Source organism: Ovis canadensis, chromosome 4 (genome assembly GCF_042477335.2).
Source record: "Ovis canadensis isolate MfBH-ARS-UI-01 breed Bighorn chromosome 4, ARS-UI_OviCan_v2, whole genome shotgun sequence".
NCBI classification, from domain to species: domain Eukaryota; kingdom Metazoa; phylum Chordata; class Mammalia; order Artiodactyla; family Bovidae; genus Ovis; species Ovis canadensis.
Genome location: NC_091248.1, coordinates 19,970,476 through 19,992,776, shown reverse-complemented (window position 1 = coordinate 19,992,776; position 22,301 = coordinate 19,970,476). Strand labels below are relative to the sequence as shown.

At 48.0% G+C, this 22,301-nt stretch overlaps 1 protein-coding gene across 41 annotated transcripts in view; it reads left to right on the top strand.

Moving 5' to 3' along the window:
- Positions 1-21,208, top strand: part of IKZF1 (IKAROS family zinc finger 1) — a 98,629-nt gene extending 77,421 nt beyond the window's left edge. For 10 of the 41 annotated variants that reach the window (XM_069586595.1, XM_069586585.1, XM_069586565.1 and 7 more), the window contains 3 exons: positions 3,757-3,882; positions 8,810-8,944; positions 16,732-21,208. In XM_069586595.1, coding sequence (XP_069442696.1) covers positions 3,757-3,882; positions 8,810-8,944; positions 16,732-17,441 — 971 coding nt within the window. In that variant the 3' untranslated portion in view covers positions 17,442-21,208. Of the gene's footprint in view, positions 1-3,756; positions 3,883-8,809; positions 11,554-16,731 lie in introns of those variants that run through there. The other 31 variants (XM_069586587.1, XM_069586567.1, XM_069586563.1 and 28 more) reach the window with 6 other exon arrangements.
- Positions 21,209-22,301: the final 1,093 nt, after the last annotated feature.

The window sequence follows — 22,301 nt, the reverse complement described above, 5'->3', positions numbered from 1 at the left end:
CAGGTAAGTGGGTTTTTCTTTGCAAAGATTTTACCATCTTGCACTTGTCCTGAGTCTGCAGCCAATGCCCCGAAGTTTCCAAACACGTCTCTCCATGATCATTGTGAAGCCACCCTCATCGCTGTTTAAGGCCGAGCATGTCGGGGGTCATCATGGGGATAGTTTTCTTTGCAAAGGTGCCGCCTGGTGCACCCCCAAATGGGCCCAAAGGGACCCAAATGTAGCAGTCACACCAGAGGCTGACTGAGGCCCCGGTGGGAGAGGCCAGTTTGGAGCTGTTACCAGCATGTAGTAAACCCATCCGGGTAATTGGGGTCTCAGTGAGATGATGGTATCTGTGAATGCTCCACAGTATTTGAAGTGCTCCAGCCTGGGAGCCCAGACCAACCTCTGGTTATACTGGATCTCCTGCCTCCATAGCAGATTCCTTGGTGTTTCATGATCCAGTGGCCCTGTGATCTTCCAGGCCAGAGGAAGACAGGGTGAGACCTGTGTGCTGTCCCTGGGGGCATCTGACATCACGCCCTTCCCCTACCCTCAGGGAGCTCACCGCCTAGACCAGCAGCTCCCCATCACCCCCAGGGAAGCACCTCAAAGAGGCCCCTGGCCCGGAGGAGGGGTGCATGTCCTTGGAGAAGGTTGGCCTGGACTCAGGTGGTCTCTCCCCCATAGGTAGTGAGTGTAGTTAAGGCCACGGTTTGAAGCCTTCACGCATTTGTTGAGCTCCCCAGGGAAGAGACAGCAGAGCCCCCGTGTGCACCAGGTGCCACGATGCATGTGAAGGGATGGCAGGGGCACCCAGAGGACACAGCGGGTCTCCAGGGAGAGGTTTCTGGGCTCACCTTTGGAAAAGTTCCCAGTGAGTGTGTGGCTCTGTGAGTGGTCCTAGAAAGGGGGCTGGGGGCCTTTATGAGTATGGTGGGGATGTCCTCCCGAAGGGGCTCATCGGGAGGCCATGCGGACAGTTGCAGGGGGCAGGCTGCCAGCCTGGTTCTCAAGTGCTCAGCCCAGCCATCTCCCCTTGTTCTGACCTCCTTCCTGACCGTCAGCGTAGAGGAGGCTCCTAGGTGCTCTTAGAAATCCGGGATGGTGTGGTGTGGGCGAGCGTCCTAAAATCTCCTGAGAAAGGAGCCACTTGAAGCCAGTGGCTCCTCCCACAGCAGGAGATCAGTGGGTGACCCTGGGCCAGGGCCCTGCTGAGGGCTGGGAGGACTTTGCTGCAGGGAACAGGAAGACGGCATTTCCCCAAAGTGGAATGATGACACCGTGGCAGTGAGCATTCCTGGATGCTTGCCACGTGGATAATAAGGAGTGCGTGTGTTGTCCCCTGAGAGGTGAAGGTTTACAGGGTCCCTATAGGCTTCAGATGCGACAGTTACACCGTCTGTGTACAGAGCCCACCAGGAAGTCTGGGACGGAGCCACTTCACCAGTACCCTTCGGGCAGCGTCAAGCCGATACCATCACAGTTGGTAGTGATGCTGCCCTGGAGCTGGTAGGATACACAGCACTCCTTTGGCAGAAAAACAAAGACTCAGTCTTAGCTTGACACCTACCATTGTCGTCCCAGGTCACTCTGATTTCCAACAGAAATCTCTCCTGTGTACCAGTCGTGTGGTGAAATTAGAAACATCCAGGGCCATGTTTTAGGTTCTTCTGGCTCCATTCCTGCTTATCTCATTTGTGGCATGATAGTGTCCTGCTCCAAGTATGGCTAACAATATAGAGAGTCGTAGGCTTTGGACAGTTTATTTCCATTAAGGATTCACTGATGAGCGAGGAGATGAAATTATAGGGAGAGAACCATCGTTGATCCAGGGCTGCTGGTGATTTTCCCATCAGAAATGCCGCTGACACACAGCTCCTGGGGGAAGAAAGAAAACAACAGTGATTTAGGTTCTACAAAATGATTTCGTAGGAACAAAATGAAGACTTCAGCCTTTGTCTACAAACCTAAGTGTGGTTGTGTTCTATTCCATGGTGAAGTGGCTGCACTCCCATTCCCCTAAAAACTGCCACCAACTTGGTAACTTTCCCTGGAAACTGGTGTCGGTCTGAGATTCTGGCTATAGGACTTGTCCCATACTAATAAGAGGGTGGTCTGGAATGGTGGGGGAGGGTCCCCCTCCCTTCTCTGCTTTCTTTGGAAGTTGCAAGCTTGGCTAGTGACCTTCCTTCCTACAAAATAGTGGGCTATACTTTAAGATATACTGTAGTTTAGTTGCTTCCAAGAACTGAAGTATGTTCCAGAGTTAAAGTCAGTCATATACTCTGACAGAAATGGGTTTTCAGACAGAAATGGGTGTTCAGACCACATGTACAGGAATTTGCTGAAGTTACAGTGTTTCCAGGAAAGGACATGGAGTGAGTTATTTTATTCTGTTAGTTTCTAAAGGGCGTACTCAACAAAAAGTGCAGTTTTAAGCAACATTGTCTATTTCAGTGTTGTTTCTCTGATGTTAGGGATACAGCACTTTCTCCAGATAAAGAATTATTCTTTTTCCCCACTAGTAAATGTTCCAGAAGTCAAATTTTGTTTTTCATCCTGGTTTTCTTAAACTGTAGCTTCTGTTCAACCTAAGTAAGAGATTTAACCAATACAAGCTTTGGTTAAGCCATTCCACCAAACGTTCCTATGTGAATGGCATAGATTTTGACATAATACTCTCAAATATGTGAAATCCAACAGTATGAGCAGGAAAGCAGAAGAAGATTCTGGCTTTAGAATGGAAATTAATAGAATATCCTTTATCCATTTCATCTCCTAAAATGCTATGTATTATAATCTTTACGTGTAGGTATGATATGAATTTGTGCTAGTCTTTTCCTAAAATATCACTCAATAAAATTCAGAAAAAACTAAACTGTGTCTAGAAGTATACTGCTCAATACAGTAGCCACACACCATAGGTGGGATTTACTTTTTAATTACTTAAAATTAGAGTTCAAATTTCCGTTCTTAGTGGCACAGACCATACTTTGATCAGTGTTCACACATGGCCCGTGGCTGCTGCATTGGACAGCTCAGGGGGAGAGGACTTCCTTCCTCACAGTGAATTCTGTTGGACAGGGCTGCTCTGTTTAAGAGAAGCCATGCTATTCTAAGGGTCTTTGGGGGAGAAAATAGAGCTTTCCCAAGTTAGAACCAGAAAATACATTTTGGGAACAGAATGCTCATTTCACTGAAGGCTGGTTATTCACTGTGGTTTCTTCCAGACCTCAGATTATTAGTTTAACACTAATTTGGGAGTTGAATTCACTTCGGTTGCATTAAATCCGGCGCCAATGTCATGCCAGGCCTGGCCCATGGTGTAGAAGTGGACAAGAGGCTGACTTTGGAGCTGAGTGTGTATATTATCCTGCCAACGCGTGTACCTCTTCCGCACATCTCTGCCTTGGTGTTGGGCATCCCCGGTATCACACTGCAGTGGTTTGTTTTCTTTAGTTAAAAGACAGACTTCATGGTTTAAGTAGGAGAGAATTTGGTAGGCTGGACAGTGAACAAGTTAAAATGAAAAAAAAGGTGGCAGGAGTTCTTGGTACAATCAGGAAACCCCTGATCACTCACACTTTTAAATTCAGTCATCTTAACTGAGTCCATAATACTTTTAGCTCTCAAGAATAGAGGGGTTGTGCTTTGTTTTTTTTTTTTTTTTTGGTTTTTTGCCCTTTTGATGAGAAGTATATTGCATGCCTTCCCACGACACGTGCGGCCGCTATTTAATCGGGGTCTCGAACTCCATTGTGTCTCCTGCAGTTGGTAAACCTCACAAATGTGGATATTGTGGCCGAAGCTATAAACAGCGAAGCTCTTTAGAGGAACACAAAGAGCGCTGCCACAACTACTTGCAAAGCATGGGCCTCCCAGGCACGCTGTACCCAGGTAAGCACCGAGGGCACAGGCTGCCTGCCGCGCTGCCCCGCCCGCCTCGGCCGGGCCTGGAGCCGCCCCAGCGGGGATGGAGCGGAGCGGCGTCTCTGGCCACTAAAGCCTCACGAGGACTGCCTCCTGCTCCCCAGCCCTCCCAGACTTCCTCTCACCAGGGAGCACGTGCTCGTGAAACCCCTCCCTCTCAAAATCTGCATCAGCTTCTAAGATCATAGCAACCCTTGAAAGTCTCAGGTTTTTACTTTTCTGGTGTTTTTTTTTTTTTTTTTTTTCGGTGGTTTTTGTTTTTTTCAACCTGGGAGTATAGATTGCTTCTTTGTGCTTAGTCATCAAAATAAGATGTGAAATCTGGCTATAAAAATGATTTTTTTTTCATGAAGTGGATCAAATAAGAGTGTTCAGGCCATGTTTTCATTCATCGGTGTCGGCACCAGCCTGGGACATGGGGTAATTGAAAGGCCCTGACTGTCTGTGGTCCTGCACCTGTCACAGGATTCAAGGGAAGCTTCTTTTTTCCCTCCTATGCTCTAAGGCTTTGCTGTGTATCTGTTACATTTCAAGATGTTTGGCTCTGATCTGAGACAAGCTGAAGTGAAAGGTGTTAACAGAGAGAGTATGGAAAGGGCTGAATTTACTCAAGGGGTCAGCTGTATTGTCAAAAGCACCTTTCTGATTTTCTAAGACATGAGATTTATGGATAGATCAGCTCAAGTTCACCTCTTTCAAAACACTGCTCATTTAGCATGACTGCTGGAAAAATCCTCGTTGGATGGAGGTGTGCGTACGTGTTAAGTCACTTCAGTTGTGTCTGACTCTCTGCGACCCTATGGACTGTAGCCCACCAGGCTCCTCTGTCCATGGGATTCTCTAGGCAGCAGTACTGAGGTGGGTTGCCATGCCCTCCTCCAGGGCATCTTGCCAACCCAGGGATTGAATCCTCCTCTCTTACATCTCCTGCACTGGCAGGCAAGTTCTTCACCACTAGCACCAGACGGAGGAGTAGATGTTAAATGAATAGTTGAGATTTTATCAAGCCGCATTCAGCTTTCCGACTTTCATAAATGGCTCATAAAGAAAAATCCACCAGGGGACTCTCAGGTTATTAGTTTTAAATGTTAACATTTACTTTATTTTGTTATTGGAATTAGATACATGTAACATGAGGCTTACTATCCTGTTTTTAAGTGGGGTGGTGGTTTTCGTTGCTAAGTCATGTCCGATTCTTGCGATCCTATGGACTGTAGCCTGCCAGGCTCCTCTGTCCACGGGATTCTCCAGGCAGGAATACCGGAGTGGGTTGCCATTTCCTTCTCCAGGGGGTCTTCCCGACCCAGGGATCAAACCCAGGCCTCCTGCATTGCTGGCAGATGCTTTACCGACTGAAAGGGAAGCCCCGTTTTTAAGTGTGCTTCAGTGCTATTAAGTGAATTCAGTAATGCTCAGATTACTAATGGCAGCTGAGATCAGTGGAAAGAGTAGTCAGTGTCAGAATAAAGTCCTAAAAATTGAGTAGTCTTGGCATCAAGGAGTAGGGTTCTCTGGTCCTAGTACCATTTCCCCCACTGATCTGGGGTCAGTCTGGGCCTTAATCTTCTCACCTGTAAAATGGGGAGATTGCATCAAGTTATCTTTTAGCTTCCTTGAAAGTCTAAGGTCTATTTCTAGAACATAAAGGCATTGTAGCTTAGTGGAAGAGAGGAAAGTAGGTATTAATAATAATAATAATAATTTATCAATTTGTGGCCAAACCCTCAAGTAGGAGATTAAGGGATGAGAAGATGATTATAGTCCTTTAAAATAAAATGTAAATACTTGGTATTATGTTTTTCTGTTAAAAAAAAATGGGTATGGAAGTCAGTGCTTTTAATGAATGATTAAATAAGTCATTTATCTACTCAACAAATATTTCCTGAGGACATATTATATACCATGCCAAATCCTACTGAAGATCAGTTCAGTTCAGCCACTCAGTCATCTCAGACTCTTTTAAACTCCATGGACTGAAGCACACAAGTCTTCTGTGTCCATCACCAACTCCCAGAGCTTGCTCAAACTCATGTCCATCGAGTTGGTGATACCATCCAACCGTCTCATCCTCTGTCATCCTCTTCTCCTCCTGCCTTCAATCTTTCCCAGCATCAGGGTCTTTTCCAACGAGTCAGCTCTTCGCATCAGGTGGCCAAAGTATTGGAGCTTCAGCTTCAGCATCAGTCCTTCCAGTGAATATTCAGGACTGATTTCCTTTAGGATGGACTGGTTTGATCTTGCAGTCCAGGGGACTCTACTGAGATAGTAATCTGAATTTCCCTCCAAAACTGCACACATGGAATTGGGATAGCAAGATGATCCAGAGGCCCAGCAGAGCTCACAGGTTGCCTCCACTGTTTTCATGACTAAACAGACAAGCCCTAACGTCCAGTGGGCTTCGGGGAGCCTCTCCTTCACCGAGACCTGGATGCAAGCTTCTTTTCTGACTCTGTTTCCAAATGCCTCTTAGGCTTGTCTCTTGGGTGGAAGTCAGGCAGTTCCTGCCTGACCGACCTCAGGGAAAGGCTCTGAGCAGAGATCTGTGTCATGCCCTCACCTGAATGCACGCGTTAGGGACTCCCTGGAGCTGGAGTCCCTGTGTCTGTGTCAACACACCTTGACGTCAGGGATATATATATTACATAGTACCCTATGGTCAGAATTCATTTAGTCCTAAGATGCGAACTGGTTCCCTTTAGGGGTCAGACGGTTTGGAATTCCACACAGTGGCTTTTAGTCCTGTTCTCAGGAGACGAGGCTTCTCGTGTGAAGTTCATGCTGGTGGAGGATCCATAAAAGCCCTTTGAAGAAGACCCTTCAAGGCTGCATCAAGGCGCAGGCAGGCAGTGGGTGAGGGCCTCACTGGGCTGGGGCCGGTTAACGTATACTTTCTGTGCATTTCTCATGTGCATCCCTCCCACACCTCCTAGGACCAGGCCTCACAAGCATGCACATGGGCCCTGAAATAGGCTTGAACCCCTCCAGTCCACCTTAGGTTGCAGCCATTCTTTGGGCTTAGATGAAAACAAAGCCTAGTTTATGAGACATGGCCAAGATTTAATTTTTCTGAATATGATTTTATTTAGGAAGAAGCTTTCGGGTCATCTGCTATAATTTCCTAATGTCTTTATAGAAAACATAAGTTTCTCTTGAGCCTTTAGGTGCATAGATTGCGTCAGAAGCTTAGAGAGAAATATATCAGTGGTCTAGGAGCTCTGGACTTGTGGTCCCTCACTGTGGTGGTTCTGAGGGTCTCAGGAGGCCCCATGGGCTGGCAGGAAGGAAACCCAGCTCAAGGTGCTGTAGGCACCCTGGGCAGGCCACAGAGTCCGCGTTTGCAGAAAAGGATGGGCACATCAGGAAGCGTGTCAGCTTGATCAAGAAGACAACCAGTGCAATTGACTTCTATGGGTTTTATTCATACCCACCTCCCCCCTGTAAATCAGGATGTGAGCTATTATGTTTACCTATTTAACAAGAAACCCACATTTCCAAGGCTAAAGAGTCACAGTTACCAGTGGTAATCGCTGATATGGAATATATATTTTCAACGTGGCATTGATTGTGAAGCAATGAAAACATAAAATTTAGAAACAGGGATTTTCCTGGCAGTCCAGGGGTTAAGACTCTGAACTACCAGTGAAGGGGGCACAGATTCGATCCCTGGTCAGAGAACTAAGATCCCATTAGGCTTCATGGAACCACACACACACAAAAAAAAAAGGAGAGCTAAAGAAAAAAATGCTTAGAAATGCTCAGAATTGCTTCTGGCCTCACCAGCTGTGCTGGGGCCAGAAACACAGGGGAACCACAAGGGAGAAAGGCCTGGATGCTGCACGTGTGTCTTCTGGGGTCATGGATGTTTTCAGCACAACATTGGTGTCAAATTTTGTCAATTTGTCAATCTTGTTGGAATAATATAAAATAAAAGAGGAATTGACATTTTTAAAAAAGAAAAGTAATGTCCATATATTAAAACATTGCTGTCAGCTGGACCTCTTTGAAGAATAGAGAGATAAATCAATAATAGAAATGGATAAACCTTCCAGAGACCCTGTGATCAATCAGCATGTCCTATCTAAGAAAGGAAGACACACAGAGTAGCGGGATTTCAATGAACTCTACAGATTTGGTTTGGGAAGAATTGATTAACCATTAGGAAAGAAGTCAGTTTAGATTTTTAGCTTCTTGTATATTAGGAGAAATTGCAAGAAGATGAAAAATTTATCCTTCCAAAAGTCCAACTAAAACTAGAGAGGCTATGCGGAATATATAGCTGTATCTTCAGCTATGGAAAGAAAGGGATGGCATAGCCAAGCAAAGATCAGCTAGAAGTACTCCCTAGATCACCTCTCATCGCCACGGTTTCCAGCTTTCCTACAGTGCTTGTTCTTTGACCTTCCAGGTTGCTGTGTTCAGGGCCCAGGAACTCCCGAGTTCTTTCCCTCTCTTGCCAGGGTTGGCTGCAGCATTCTCGTGACCACGTTTCTCCTACATCTCTGTTCAGTGTGACAGAGTCAGACCCTTAGATCATTTTTGCTGAGACTTCTTTCATTCTCAAGAGGGCTGTTATCAGGAGTGACTGAATGAGCGTACAGGGGAGTATTTGAAACATTAAGAGCACTTGTCAATGGGACACAATTGTAAAATCACAGTCCAGTTTCTGGGGAGAGTGGTGGTGCTTGTTCCCTGATCTTAGGGAATGAGGCAGGTGTCATCAGCTCTGATCCTCCTCTGGCTGGCAGGGTTGCTGGGAAGATTAGAAATAATCTCCTCAAAGGTCCTGGCTCTTGTAGGCACTTAGCACATGTCAGGTTTAACGCTGGATGACGAGACCAAATCCTTTGACTATAAGCGTTTCTAAACTGGTCTCTCTAACTGTCTTTGACTTTAGTCATTAAAGAAGAAACTAATCACAGTGAAATGGCAGAAGATCTGTGCAAGATGGGATCAGACCGCTCCCTTGTGCTGGACAGACTAGCAAGTAACGTCGCCAAACGTAAGAGCTCTATGCCTCAGAAATTTGTTGGTAAGAGTTAAACGTTTCCTGTCTCTTAAAAGAACAACCATGTGGGTGCTTTAGATGGTGATTAGTTGAGGGAAAAAGAAAGGAAACATATCTCGTTTTTTCAAAAAAAAAAAAAAGCAAAATTTAGCAAGCTTAACGTTTCTCAAGTCTCTTGGAATGGTTTTCCGATAGGCTTCTTAAAACTACCAGATCTTCTCCCAGGAGCTGTTCTTCGAGGTGGTTTTGCAAGGTCTGGGGCACCTGATGAGGTCTGCCCTGTGGCTATCAGGGATGGCTGATCAGTGAGCCCAGGGCAGAGGGCACACCGCCCAGACCCCCAGCCCCAGCAGCCTTGCTGAGCCTCAGTGGCTCCTTTGCCCAAAGTTCATAATACTCCCCACGGGGGCTACTTCAAAGTCTAAAAGGGCAGAACCTCAGGGCAACTGGCCCGCGAGCTGAACAGCAAGGAGTAGCCTCAGCCTCGATTGCCGTTTTCACTGCTCAGCATCTGTGCGGTGCTGTCAGGGTGGGGTACCCCTTTCCTCCAGTGTAGACGGTGGGCACACCCACAGCCCTGTCATCCAGCCCTGGCACTAGACGTGTGACTAGGGTAACACCTGGGCAGGTGGGAGGGTAGAGAGGCACTGGGCTGGGACTCAGCCTGAGGGTGTGAGCTCACAGCCAGGTGTGAGCTATCACCTTGCGAAACGAAACGACTCTCCTCTGCAGCCCAAGCTCCATCCTTTACATATTTCACAGGCTGTTATGGGCTTCTCTCGTGACTCAGACAGTAAAGAATCTGCTTGCAATGCTGGAAACCTGGGTTTGATCCCTGAGTAGGGAAGATCCCCTTGAGGAGGGCATGGCAACCCACTCCATTACTCTTGCCTGGAAAATCCCATGGACAGAAGAGCCTGGTGGGCTGCAGTCCATGGGGTCAGGAAGAGTCAGACACGACTGGGTGGCTAAGCACACACACACAGGGTTTTATGAACATAGAGTAACACCAGGATGTGAGAACATTTAACACCCTCAGTGTGAAGATGGCATTATGAAGATAATATGGAAAGAGGATGGGGGAGGGGAGGGTCACGTCCAGGGAACATCCAGATCAGTAAAAGCTTGTGAAGTTGACAGTGACCTTGAGATAGGAAGAGGATTTCTCCACATTTTTCTCGGTGGAAGAATGGAGGCGGATTCTAGGCAGATCAGAACAAATACAGAGCAGTGGTGATGCTGGTTGGGGACTTGAGGGGCACATGTGAAAGGCTTGAGAAGCAGATTCCAGGATGAGTCACGGCCCCTCAGGGAATCCCCTGAGTGGCAAAGCCCCAGGCAGCTCTGGTCACAGGTGAATGGCCTTCGAATGCCAAGGTGAGAAATACAGCCTTAACCCAGCAGGCAGAAGAGAGCACTGGCATGTCTTTAACTGGAGTCACCTCTTGGAAAATAGAGACCTCTGGTGCCAAAAATTGATTGGAAATGGGAGAACGTGGGGCCTTGGTGGCCTGGAAAGAGGAAGATATGGGGCAGAGGCTGGTGAAAGAGGAAGGTGGGCCACACGGGTGATGGAAACCGCAAGTCATGGGGACTCAGGGACACATGTGCCATTGACAGGTTCTGGGAATTGACAGTCTGCGTTTGGTCTGTCCATTTTGAAGGACTTTCTGAATGATGCCCCATGGAAACCTGGGGAATGTGTGTTAGGAGAGAGGATGGTGCTAGAATGGGGTCAGTAGTCAGGCCTGGGGTGGGTGCTGGCCTGCAGGAGGGGACAGGACCCAAGGGGAGGCCAGGTTCTTGGGTTCCAGCCTCTCTCCAACACTGAAGAAAAGGCTCCATTTTGATCACGTTTTAAGTAGAGGTTTTTCATAGGCCTGGAGTTGGGAGGGGTGACGGGAGGAAGGAATCAGTTAAAAAACACTTTTCAAAGCACCGGCTGCAGACAAGAGTGTGGAGAGTCACCCACAGGAGTGTGAGCCTTTAGACTGTGAGAAATGGGGAGGCCGCTCACTTCCTGTGCAGAAAGGGGGTAAGGTGACTCAGAGCACTGACTTCTAGGGGTGGGATTTCAAGCAGCACCAGGTGGGAGTGAGAACAGGGCCCCTCACCCCTCCCAGGAGGCCGTGTGTGATGGAAGGGGGATGGGGGCCCCCGTAACCGGGGGAGATGGAGCAGCAAGTGTGTCTGAGGATGGTTGGACCGTCATGGGCCCTGGGGAGCGGGGTACCACTTCCCTCTTCAGATCAGAAAACTGGAGGGCGCCCCCAAAACAGTCACTCAGGCATGTCCGACTCTTTGCGACCCCATGGACTGCATTGTGCATGGAATCCTCCAGGCCAGGATACTGGAGTGGGTAGCCTTTCCCTTCTCCAGGGGATCTTCCTAACCCAGGAATCAAACCCAGGTCTTCTGCATTGCAGGTGGATTCTTTACCAGCTGAACCACAGGATGGCAAGGGCTTTGTGAATGGGTGTTTCAGCCCCTGTGGCTGATGGAGACTTCAGACCAAATTACCATCGGTGAAACTGCCGTAGCTACCTCCAGTGAGAGCACAGTTTAGGTGTTGTAGTGAGATTTAGATAGTTTTTGTTTGAAAATATATATATATATAAAGAATTAAAAAAAAAAAAAAACAGAACCCCTCTCTCTGATCAAACAAAACTAAGGTTAAAAGAAGTCCCTGGGAAGAGGTGGACCACACAGGAGAAGTGGGGTTGGGGACCGAGCTAGAGGATGCCGGAGTGGAGATTGGAAAGAGGGGCTCAGAACCAGCAGTGCAGGCTGGTAGATGTTTCCCCGAGTTTGGTGCCTGGCAGTTTATTTCTAAAATAATGCCTCTTGCCCTCACATCAACTTGATGGGGTTTTCATCAACCCCTCCTCCCTCGTCATGGTTTCTCCATGCCAAAAATCAAAAAGGAAATGGACCTCTAAGACCTCTCTTTACCTCTAGAAGCTGATTTTATCTTCTTATATGATTTCAGAAAGAGTGTGCAGGAACCCAGCTGTTACTGTACAAGCTGGCCCAGTAGTGGTGGGGTTGAAAGAGCTCCAAGTTTTCATTCAAGAGAGGCTCAGACCCTGCCCTCTTCCTATCATGCTTGGTCATTGAGTCATGCCCAGCTCTTTGCAACCCCGTGGACTGTAGCCTGCCAAGCTCCTCTGTCCGTGGGATTCTCCAGGCAAGAATCCTGGAGGGAGTTGCTGTTTCCTTCTCTAGGGGATTTTCCCAACCCGGGGATCAAACCTGCATCTCCTGTGTCTCCTGTAAGGCAGGCAGATTCTTCCCCACTGAGCCACTGGGGGAGACCCTTACTACTCTTTCTATTTATTTTGAACGCTCTCTTAATTGATTGGGCTTTGCATACAAGCAGCTGCTTTCAAGAAGCTTCTGCAGGTGTTGTTTCCATGTACGTTTCTGTGTTTGAGGAGGTCTGCTTGCTGCCTTTCTTCTTGAAGAACGTTGTGATGAGCGAGGTTGGTCACTGTCTTTGTTCCCCCAGTCTAGAACTTTCTAGATTTTGCCATCATGACTGAAGGCAAGAGTCCCATTTTCTGTCTGAGTACCTGAAGAGTTTTTTCTTTAACCTAAAAGTTGAATACAACTAGGTTGTGTCTTGGTGTTTTGCATTCTGAATAAAAATTTCCTGACATTTTAATCTGGGGATTTCCTTCTTTTCTCTTTTATTTCTTGGAAATTCTCTTTTATATGAATATGTATTTTGTTCCATTTGTTATGATCTCTGTTCAGAGATACCAGTCATCCTTTTATTGGGGAGTTTGTCTTCCATATCTGTTAGCATTTCTCTAAGTTGATTTTTTTTTTTTTTGCCCTTTTCACATTTATTCACTGTTACTATCTTGTGTTTTTCCTCTCGATCAGTGATTCCATTTTCAGGAGTTTATTTTCTATTGCTTGCTATTTCTAATCCCTGTATTATCTGTAAATAACACTGTTTGGACCTCATTTTGTTTCCTGAGATCTAACATCTCCTTTTTCATCTTATTGTGTTGTTCTAGCCCATCATGTTTCAGTATCTTTTTAATTGAATTCATGTCACAAAGCAGTTACGAGACATTCTTCTCTTCCTTGAATTGGGCTTTTTCTGAGGATGGGCTTATTGTTCTATGTTTTACTTCCTTTCTTCCCTTGTCTTGCTAGAAAACACATTCACAGTAACCATGACCTTTTCTTTTCATCTTGCTTATTTGACTTGGGCTGATAGAGCTTGGCTGATGTTTGCTGTTCTCCCCATTGTACCTGAGATGTGGCTTTTTGTTTGTTTGCTTGTTTGTTTCTGAGCGAGCTCAGCTTTTCTCAGTGCTGAAGGAATACCAGGGATGAGGTTGGAGGAGTTCAAGGAAGGCAAAGTGCAGTCTTTGTTAAAACACTTCCTCTCTGCCCTCTCCCTCATTCTGAGATTTGGTTAAATGCCCTAAACCAGTTCATCACTGTACCTGGTTGGGGAGTCTTTCTAGCTGCCAGAGGGTGCCCTGGCCCTTGGGGTGTGTCCTCCCAGTCCACAGCATTGAGGACTTAACTCTCATCTCTCACCTAGCGAATCAACCTCAGCACTCGCCCGTCCAGTGTCGCCTGGTCTCATTAGGAGAGGTTTCAACGGCTTTTTGATCAGAAGTGAACAAAGATAGCTATTTGAATTGATTCTCTATGGATATGAGGATGTTAGGGAAACTGCTAAGGATTTTGTTGCTTCATACTTAAGGTTTTATAAGTAAAATCAGCTGTCAAGCTTAGCCACGTATCTCATGCCAGAATTTTCTTTCCTTGATTTTTATAAATGTGTATTTCCTTAGGCTATGTACCTTTCTTTAGCATTCTGCCCAAGTGAATGTTGTGGGATTTTCTCACTCTGTGGAATATTCAGGGAAGAGAAATTCTGTGGGTGGTTTTAATATGCCACGTGGGTCTTCCCCCTACATCCTTTTATTGTTGATACCCAGTTTTAAAGAACAGTTGCTCAGGAAAGCACAGAATGATGACTCTGGGAGAAACGGGATCATTAGTGGGAAAGCACCATTTTGGGTGGAGCTATAAGCACTTTATATGTATCAGAATTGTCGTGAAGCCCACTCCCTTCCCCACCCTGCCAGGCTTTAATGGAGGGATAGACCAGGCAAAAGAGACTCATTTTCCTCTGGGGTTAATGTAACTAGACATTTATCACCTTAATACAAAAATGGGGGAAAAAATCACATGGCTTCTGTATTGCTGTTCAGTTACCTTAATGGGGAGAAACACCACCTCTGTGATCACTGCCACCGAACTTCCATAGAGATTCCAATATATCCTGGCTCTGCAGAGGGTGTGTCTGGCCATGGACAAGTATCTGTGCGTCATGTAAGGGTCACGTGGTACCGCGGTCAGGGCGTGTGCCACTCCTGACTACCAGCAGACTGAGATGAAAGGGAGCCAGGCCGCTGTGTGATACACACGCCAACAAAGCAAGAAGCAGGACCTCAGGATGCTTTCTAGTCCGATGCGGCATACTTCTGGATAGCTATCAGTGGCCTCAGATTCATGAAGGACTGTTAGTAAGCCTGGGAACTCTGGAGCAGTTTACCCTCCTGTTGCTGGAACTGGCTGCAGGCCATGACGTCAGGCGTCAGTGTGGGAGGTGTGGGGTCTCCACCACGATCCGTCTCGCCAGCCACCGTCAGCCATAACCTGGGCCCCTGGGCGGCCAGAGGCATCCTCACTTCTGCCTTCCGCCAGTAGGGCTGCCCAGGTGGTGTGAGTGGTAAAGAACCCAACTGCCAGTGCAGGAGACATAAGAGGTTCTACCCCTGGTTTGGGAAGATCCCCCCTGGAGGAGGAAGTGGCAACCCACTCCAGTATTCTCGCCTGGAGAATCCCATGGACAGAGGAGCCTGACGGGCTCCAAGGACATAAGGTTGCACAGAGTTGGACTCAACTGAAGCAACTTAGCACACATGCACACACGTGATGGAGAAGGGCCCTTCTTCCTTCCAAGCCTGCCAGCTTCCTTTAATATAGTCTTCCCTGGGTCTCCTAGCTCCCTCTCCCCTTAGTTTCTTCTTGCTGCTCCCTGTGTGGGACACATATCACGGTCTGCAGCTGGTGCTTAGCAGCTGAAGGATGAACTACTCCATAGTTCTCAGACTTATTAATAATCGTTTAAAAATCTGTGACATCAACCGTCCAGAAATATGCCTCATCATACTAGAAAGCAGAATTAAGTCCCCACAGCAAACCTTCCTTTTCCTTCCCAGAACTTCCCAGACAGGGATGCGCCCTATATGACCCTGCACTAATCTCTGTCTCCTCTGTGGGCTGTGAAGGATGCTACTTGTTGGCCATTCTGTCCTTCCTGTCTGGTCCAGGGTGGACACTCGGTGGACATGTGTTGAGAGAAGGAAAGAGAAGGAGGGTTGAGACGTAAACAGCTCATACCTGCCTCTGAATGCCCCTCCGCCCATGACTTATTAACTAGCCATCACTGGGAGTAAAGTGGATCAATAGACCTTAACAGTGAGGCAGACAGCTCACTCGCGAATTTGCTAGTTAAGCCAAGGTTTCCTACTGAGCTTAGAATCTGTACATCAAGAAGGTGTTATCTTCAAGGACAGTCATTTTATTTCTTTATGAAAACTTGTACTCAAAAGCTAATTACAAGAAGTCAAATCTTTTCTCAAATTTCCCCTTTCCAGGGGAAGCGATCTCACTGCCTCCTACCAACCGTGATATTAGACCTTAGGCTTCTTGAGGCCAAACTCGCTGACAAGTCCTTGACAGTAATTTCTTGAATCATTCCTGCTCAGTAATTGTTTGAAGGAACAAGTAAATGTCACCCCTGGAGCTTGCTCCGGCTGCTCTCAACTTTCTACCAACTTTTCACCAAATGACCGCTGCACAGGCTCCTTGCTGCTAAGAACTGAGACGCAGGCATGGAATTAAGAGGCCAAGGAAGATGTGGAGGCTGGTATATCTGATGGTGCTTTTCACTCTCACGCAAGTCAGAGCCAGCTTTTTGTTGTTGACAAGACTGATACCATTTCACTATGCAGAATATAAAGTGTCTGTATTTTTGATTAAGCTTTATTCTAGAGTATTATAGTTATGAACTTAAAATATATGACCTATCACACATTGTTATAATCATATAATTGCTTGAATTAAATAAATTAGTGATGTTAACCAGCCATTGTGAGTTACTTAGAACTCTATATGAAAACATATCATTTCAATATTAATTTTAAATTAAATATAGAGCTTCCAGGTGGTGCTAGTGGTAAAGAACCTGCCTGTCAATGCAGGAGACATAAGAGAAATGGGTTCAATCCCTGGGTTAGGAAGACCCCCTGGAGGAGGGCATCGCAACCCACTCCAGTATTCTTGTCTGGAGAATCCCATGGACAGAGGAGGCTGGTGGTCTATAGTCCATAGGGTCGCAAAGACTCGAACACAACTGAAGTGATTGGCACACTCAGCACACTCAAAATGTTTACTAACACCCAGAGTAAATACAAGTATTGGTTTAGTGTTTGGATATATGCTGCTTAAACTGGCACACCATCCTTGGTTCACCTGCTCCTTTACTGATTTGTGTAGACAAATTGGTATAAATGCCACCCCCACCCCCCGCCCCCGGACAGGGTGCCATGCCAGGTACAGGGCGGGCAGAGACGTGTCAGCCTTGCCCATTTTGCTGATGTCCGCATGGTGTGTCTGCCCCAGGTCGTCGCCCCCAGGGGTGTAACTGTCAGCTGTTGCTGCCAGGCACAGAGGTAACCTGGGCCTCTCTGACTGTCATCCGCTTCCCACAGGGGACAAGTGCCTGTCGGAACTGCCCTACGACGGCAGCGCCAGCTACGAGAAGGAGAACGAGATGATGCAGACACACGTGATGGACCAGGCCATCAACAACGCCATCAGCTACCTGGGGGCCGAGTCCCTGCGCCCCCTGGTGCAGACACCCCCAGGCAGCTCCGACGTGGTCCCGGTGCTCAGCCCCATGTACCAGCTCCACAAGCCGCACGCCGAGGGCCCCGCGCGCTCCAACCACTCAGCCCAGGACGGTGCCGTGGAGAACCTGCTGCTGCTCTCGAAGGCCAAGTCCGCGTCCTCGGAGCGCGAGGCGTCCCCGAGCAACAGCTGCCAAGACTCCACGGACACCGAGAGCAACACGGAGGAGCAGCGGGGCGGCCTCATCTACCTGACCAACCACATCACCCCCCACGCGCGCAACGGCCTGTCCATCAAGGAGGAGCACGCCGCCTACGAGGTGCTGCGCGCGGCCTCCGAGGGCCCCCCGGACGCGCTGCGCGTGATCAGCACGAGCGGGGAAGCCCTCAAGGTGTACAGGTGCGAACACTGCCGCGTGCTCTTCCTGGACCACGTCATGTACACCATCCACATGGGCTGCCACGGCTTCCGAGACCCCTTCGAGTGCAACATGTGCGGCTACCAAAGCCAGGACCGCTACGAGTTCTCATCCCACATCACGCGCGGGGAGCACCGCTTCCACATGAGCTAAACCCGGACTGTGCGAGCCCGCCGGAAGAGCACCCGCGCCCTGCACGCGCCCCTGGCGGGCAGCGGGGCTGAACTGGACCGCTGTGCTTTGTCCTCTAGGTGGAGCTTCATTTTGTTCTGAGTTGGTTGATTTGCTTTTGAGAACAGGACGTTCTTCTTGTTAGATGTGGAGTTCCATTTGGAGCCCCCGGAATGCTCTCTTACTAGACGATTCTGATTCTGTAGACCGCAGGCTGAAATCCCCTCCCCTGTTGCTTCCTAGAAATCGCCGGCCTCCAAGTGATAGGTCATGTTCGGAAAGAATTTTATAGTAACAGGCGGAAGCCCGGGAAGGAATGAGCTGGTTCCGTGCTGAGCGTGGTTTTGCGCACCAGATGGGGTTTGCAGGGTCCTGGCAGCCGGGCGCACAGCCCCTGCGCTGTGGCCGTGACCGTGACCCTGGGGTGAAATGCCCTCTTTGCAGGGCCGGAAACTGCATGCATCCAGCACCGACAGGCCACAGGTTCCAAACGAAGAAATTATTCTAAGTCAAATTCTGCACACTGCCGGGATAAGTGACTATTGGGCAGAGGGAGGGGAGGGCTTGCAGAGCCTTTTGGATTCATTCTCCCTGTCCAAACTTTGTCATGACGTTGCCCAGCCCAGAAGCCTCCAGAGGCCTGTTGTCCCATGGAATGAACTCTATTTCCGTGGGGCACCTGGGCCCACTGTTCTCTGCTCTCTCATCTCCTAAGGGCCCCCAGAGTCTATCACAACATTGTTAACACCAGCCCTGAAATTTAGACGTTGATTCCTTTTGAAATGTTCAGATGATAAAATCCTTCAGAAACCAAACCTTTATTCTAAATTCCACACTCGTGTCTGGCTCTGTACTCCTTCCTGCCCATTTCCACCTGTGACCAGAAGCCTATTTTCCCACAGAAAGTCTGTCCTAAACTTCATTCAATGTTGTGTTTGTAGTTCCAAGCAAGGGTTTCTTATTGTGGGTATATTTCTTTCCCTGCCTTCTGTGTATAGTGTTCTCATCTTAATATCCATTGAAGGATTCAGAATGACCATTTTCAGGTCAGGGAAGTTTAGCAGGGGAAGTCCAGAGGCTGCTGCTTACACACAGCACCTGTTTGTTTGAAACCACACTTTCAAACCATCTGACACGCTTTCCCCCAAGGACAGAGCTGCACCCTTGTGTCCACCTAGGCAGGATGCACCTGTCTGACTGGAGGAGTGTCCAGGATCATCTCATCACCAGACCTCAAGGTCCAGCTGGACAGAGGGAGGCGGTCCTGGAAGTGAAGACCGCTCATGCCCTCAAAGGCCCACAGAGACGTCCACGGTTCCAATCCTAACCTGGAAAGCAATAGGATAGGTTCATGCTGTCACTGAGGACATCCGTCTCAACCACCTGGCAGGAAGGGCATACAGTTGCAAATGTTTCCAGTATTTTTCATCACCAAAAATGTCCAAGGTGACCATAAGGAAACAGCAAAAATTGTGCACAAGCATCTCTGCATTTCAGCCAATTCCAGAGATCCTGGGCTCAGCACTCTTGACATTTGGGGCTGGATGCTGGGTTGCAGGGGATTTCCCCAGGCATCCTAGGCTATTTAACAGCATGAGGTCAACCCCTGGGTTGGGAAGATCCCCTGGAGGAGGAAACGGCAACCCACTCCAGTGTTCTTGCCTGGAGAATCCCATGGACAGAGGAGCCTGGTGGGCTACAGTCCACTGAGTGACTATCACTTCACTGGTCACTTACCCAATAAATGCCAGTAGGACCCCCCAGTTGACAACCGGAAATGTCCCTGGGAAGAAAAAGGTGTCCCTAGTGGAGAACCACTGCTCTAATTGAATTGCAAACCAATCAAGGGTCTGGAAGCCTTCCAGAGATGAAAGCCCTGCCATGAACGTCCCCAGTCAGCAGTCTCGAGTGTGACTCCTGCTCCTTTGGATTCATTTTAATTCTCTCAATGGACTATCCCACCTTCAGTCTTCAGAAGCTTACCTTCCCAAGTGCACTTGAGTTTTGTGGAAAGGGTGGCAGCCTAGCATCCTTGAGTCATGGGATTCTTTGCTTGCGGAACTGTGTGATGTTTTGAACCTGGAAATAGAGAAAGTTGTAGTAGCTTGGTCAGTGACACACCGAGGCATTGGGTGAGGGGCAGAGGGCAACTCTGGGCTGTGGACAGCATTCGTTCAACATGAAGTTATAAAGAAAGACCCACCTTATCCCTCTGGATGCATATTCAGGGTGAGAGACTGCTCATACGTCCAGTTTGCAGGCCAGTTTCACCTGCCGCATCTGTTCCATGGGGTCCATTGGCTGGACAGAATGATCTTTTCCCCTGTGGCTTCAGATGGACCTCAACCCACCACTGTAAATAGTGGCTGAGGAGTTGTTTTCCCCAGGACTTTCCCCTCCCTCTCTCCACCTTTTGTAGCCAATATAACCTTATTTACAGACCTTTTGTTGTGGTTTTCTAATGTAACACCATTTTTCTCTGAAACTATTGTATTTAAAGTAAGGTTTCATTAATGCCAACAAGGAATGAAAGTATGCTTGAAAGGTGGCCATGTTCTGTACCCAAAGCTGTTGACGTTTTCCTTCTAGCTGGTAAAAGTAGCATTTTGCATGACCTTACCCCGTTTCACTCTGTGGTTTGTTCAGCTACTGATGATGTGAGTGTGTGTCTCGGGGCCCACTGTGGAGGCACTAGGTTTCACGCACTCGCCTTTTGTTGAAAATAAATATCAACCAAAGGAGGGGCACCAGGAGCAGGTGGGTTCCGTTGATCATGAGAAGTCCCTGTTTGGCATTCTGGCCCATCCCGGTCACCCAGCTCCCCTCCACTCAGAACACCTGGACCCGACTCCTCACCCAGGTCTTCCTGCATCACGTATCTTAGAGCATGGGCTTGTCCTTGTAGAAGAGATTACAAAGAATCGCGTTACTATCGCTTTGTCACCCAAGGGCATGTCCCAGCACCTAGCATTTCAGATACCAGCACGATTCACTTCCAGTTCAGAATCAACCAAAAAGGAGATCTCAGACTCTTCATCAAGAAAGACAGCTATCTCTCAATGCAATGTGAGTTCTTTTTTTTTTTTTTTTCTATTTTTGTGCCTTTCCTTGTTTTGTTTTCAGTGGGACTTTCTTAGCATCATCTTCTTGCCAAAACAAAAGCAAGATGCCATGGACTTCTGTAGACCATTCTGTAGAGTTGGGAAGTAAATCTATTTCTCTCGTGCACTTATGTTCCAGCAATAATGAAGGGGCAGCGCTAGTCAGAATCCAGATCTCTCCCTCAGTTGAGTGTTTTGTTTTTTTTTTTTTTTACTTTAAAAGAAACCAAAATTAGACTTATTTAAGATATACACACATCAGAAATTAAAGGGAAAAAAAGCACATATGCTGTTGGTGCCGTAGCATTCACTGTGAACAAGTGTGACCAGAAATGAATATGCAATCTTGTCTCCAATACTTTCTAATACACTTTTTTACAACGTTGTCTGTGGTGACTGTTCAGGGTTCAATTTATGTGTATCTACCTAATGCAGCTTTAGATGTGCGGCTGCCATTCTGGCAGATACTTGTACAGGACTGTAAATGAGAAAATGCAGTTGTATTTCCAATCTGCCTCTATGATGATGTTAAATTATTTCTGTTTTGCTGTGAACAAGGGGCGTGCCACTGGAGGAATAGAGTATCCTTTTGTACATTTTCAAACGCTTACTCTGTGGTGATAGAACTAATAAATGCAGCGAATACTCTGTCTGCCCCATGCTGTGAAGCCCACGCTGGTCTTGAGAGAATCGCCGTGCAGACCTGCCGTCTGCTGCAGACTCCCTCCAGGTCGGAGGAGGAAGATGGGCTTGGGGGCGGGTACAAGACAAGGTGGGATCATGCGTGATCAAATGCATTCGCTGTCGCTGCCAGGGCATCAGTTCACTTCGGCAGGTGAGCGCCTCCTGTCCAAGCTGTGCTGGGCGTGGGGTACTTGCGGGTTGGAGGGTGAGTGGAAGTCGTGGGCAATATGACTCTTGTTCCCCAGCTATTCTTAGAGCAGTGCTTGATGTCATGTGCAGCGATAGGCAGCCAGGGGTGGGGCACAGAGGCGGGGGCTGACCGCAGTGGTCACCCTGGGGGCAGTCTCCCTGCTGAGCTGCCTGTGTAGGGCAGGGGGTCTCAACTCTGTCTGCCACAGACCCGCGCTGCTCGAGACGCTCGGTAGTTAAAACCCTCTGGCCCTTTGGGAGAACCAGCCAGACACGGTGTGGGCTCAAATCTGGTAAATGAGATGAAGTGATCAAGTTTACACTGTTCAGCATTTGATCCAAATGGGGTGAAACTTGAATGAAATCCACAGACTGTTCAGCTTCACACCAGGCTCTGGCATCAGGGGCCTTTCATAAGTGTCAGTGGCTGGGGCTGCTGCTGCTGCTGCTGCTGCTGCTGCTAAGTCACTTCAGTCGTGTCCGACTCGGTATGACCCCATAGATGGCAGCCCACCAGGCTCCCCCATCCCTGGGATTCTCCAGGCAAGAACACTGGAGTGGGTTGCCATTTCCTTCTCCCAGTGGCTGGGGCAGCAACTTTCAAAGAAGTTTTCGGCACCCTTAAGTTACTGCACTGAAAGAATGCATGGCTTAGAGAGAGAGAATGACACAGCCATTGCCAGATCCACTGTTTCACCGTTACATCCTGTTATTTCTCAGTGGTCACGGGTTCAAGAAATGAAGCGAGTCTGCATTAACTCAGAAATGACCTAGTCTCAATTTAAGGCAGAAAAGTGACTCCAAAGTGCTGGTGGTGGTGGGTGGGTCTGTTTGTGAGAGTGAGGAATGCATTTGTGGGCACCTTACC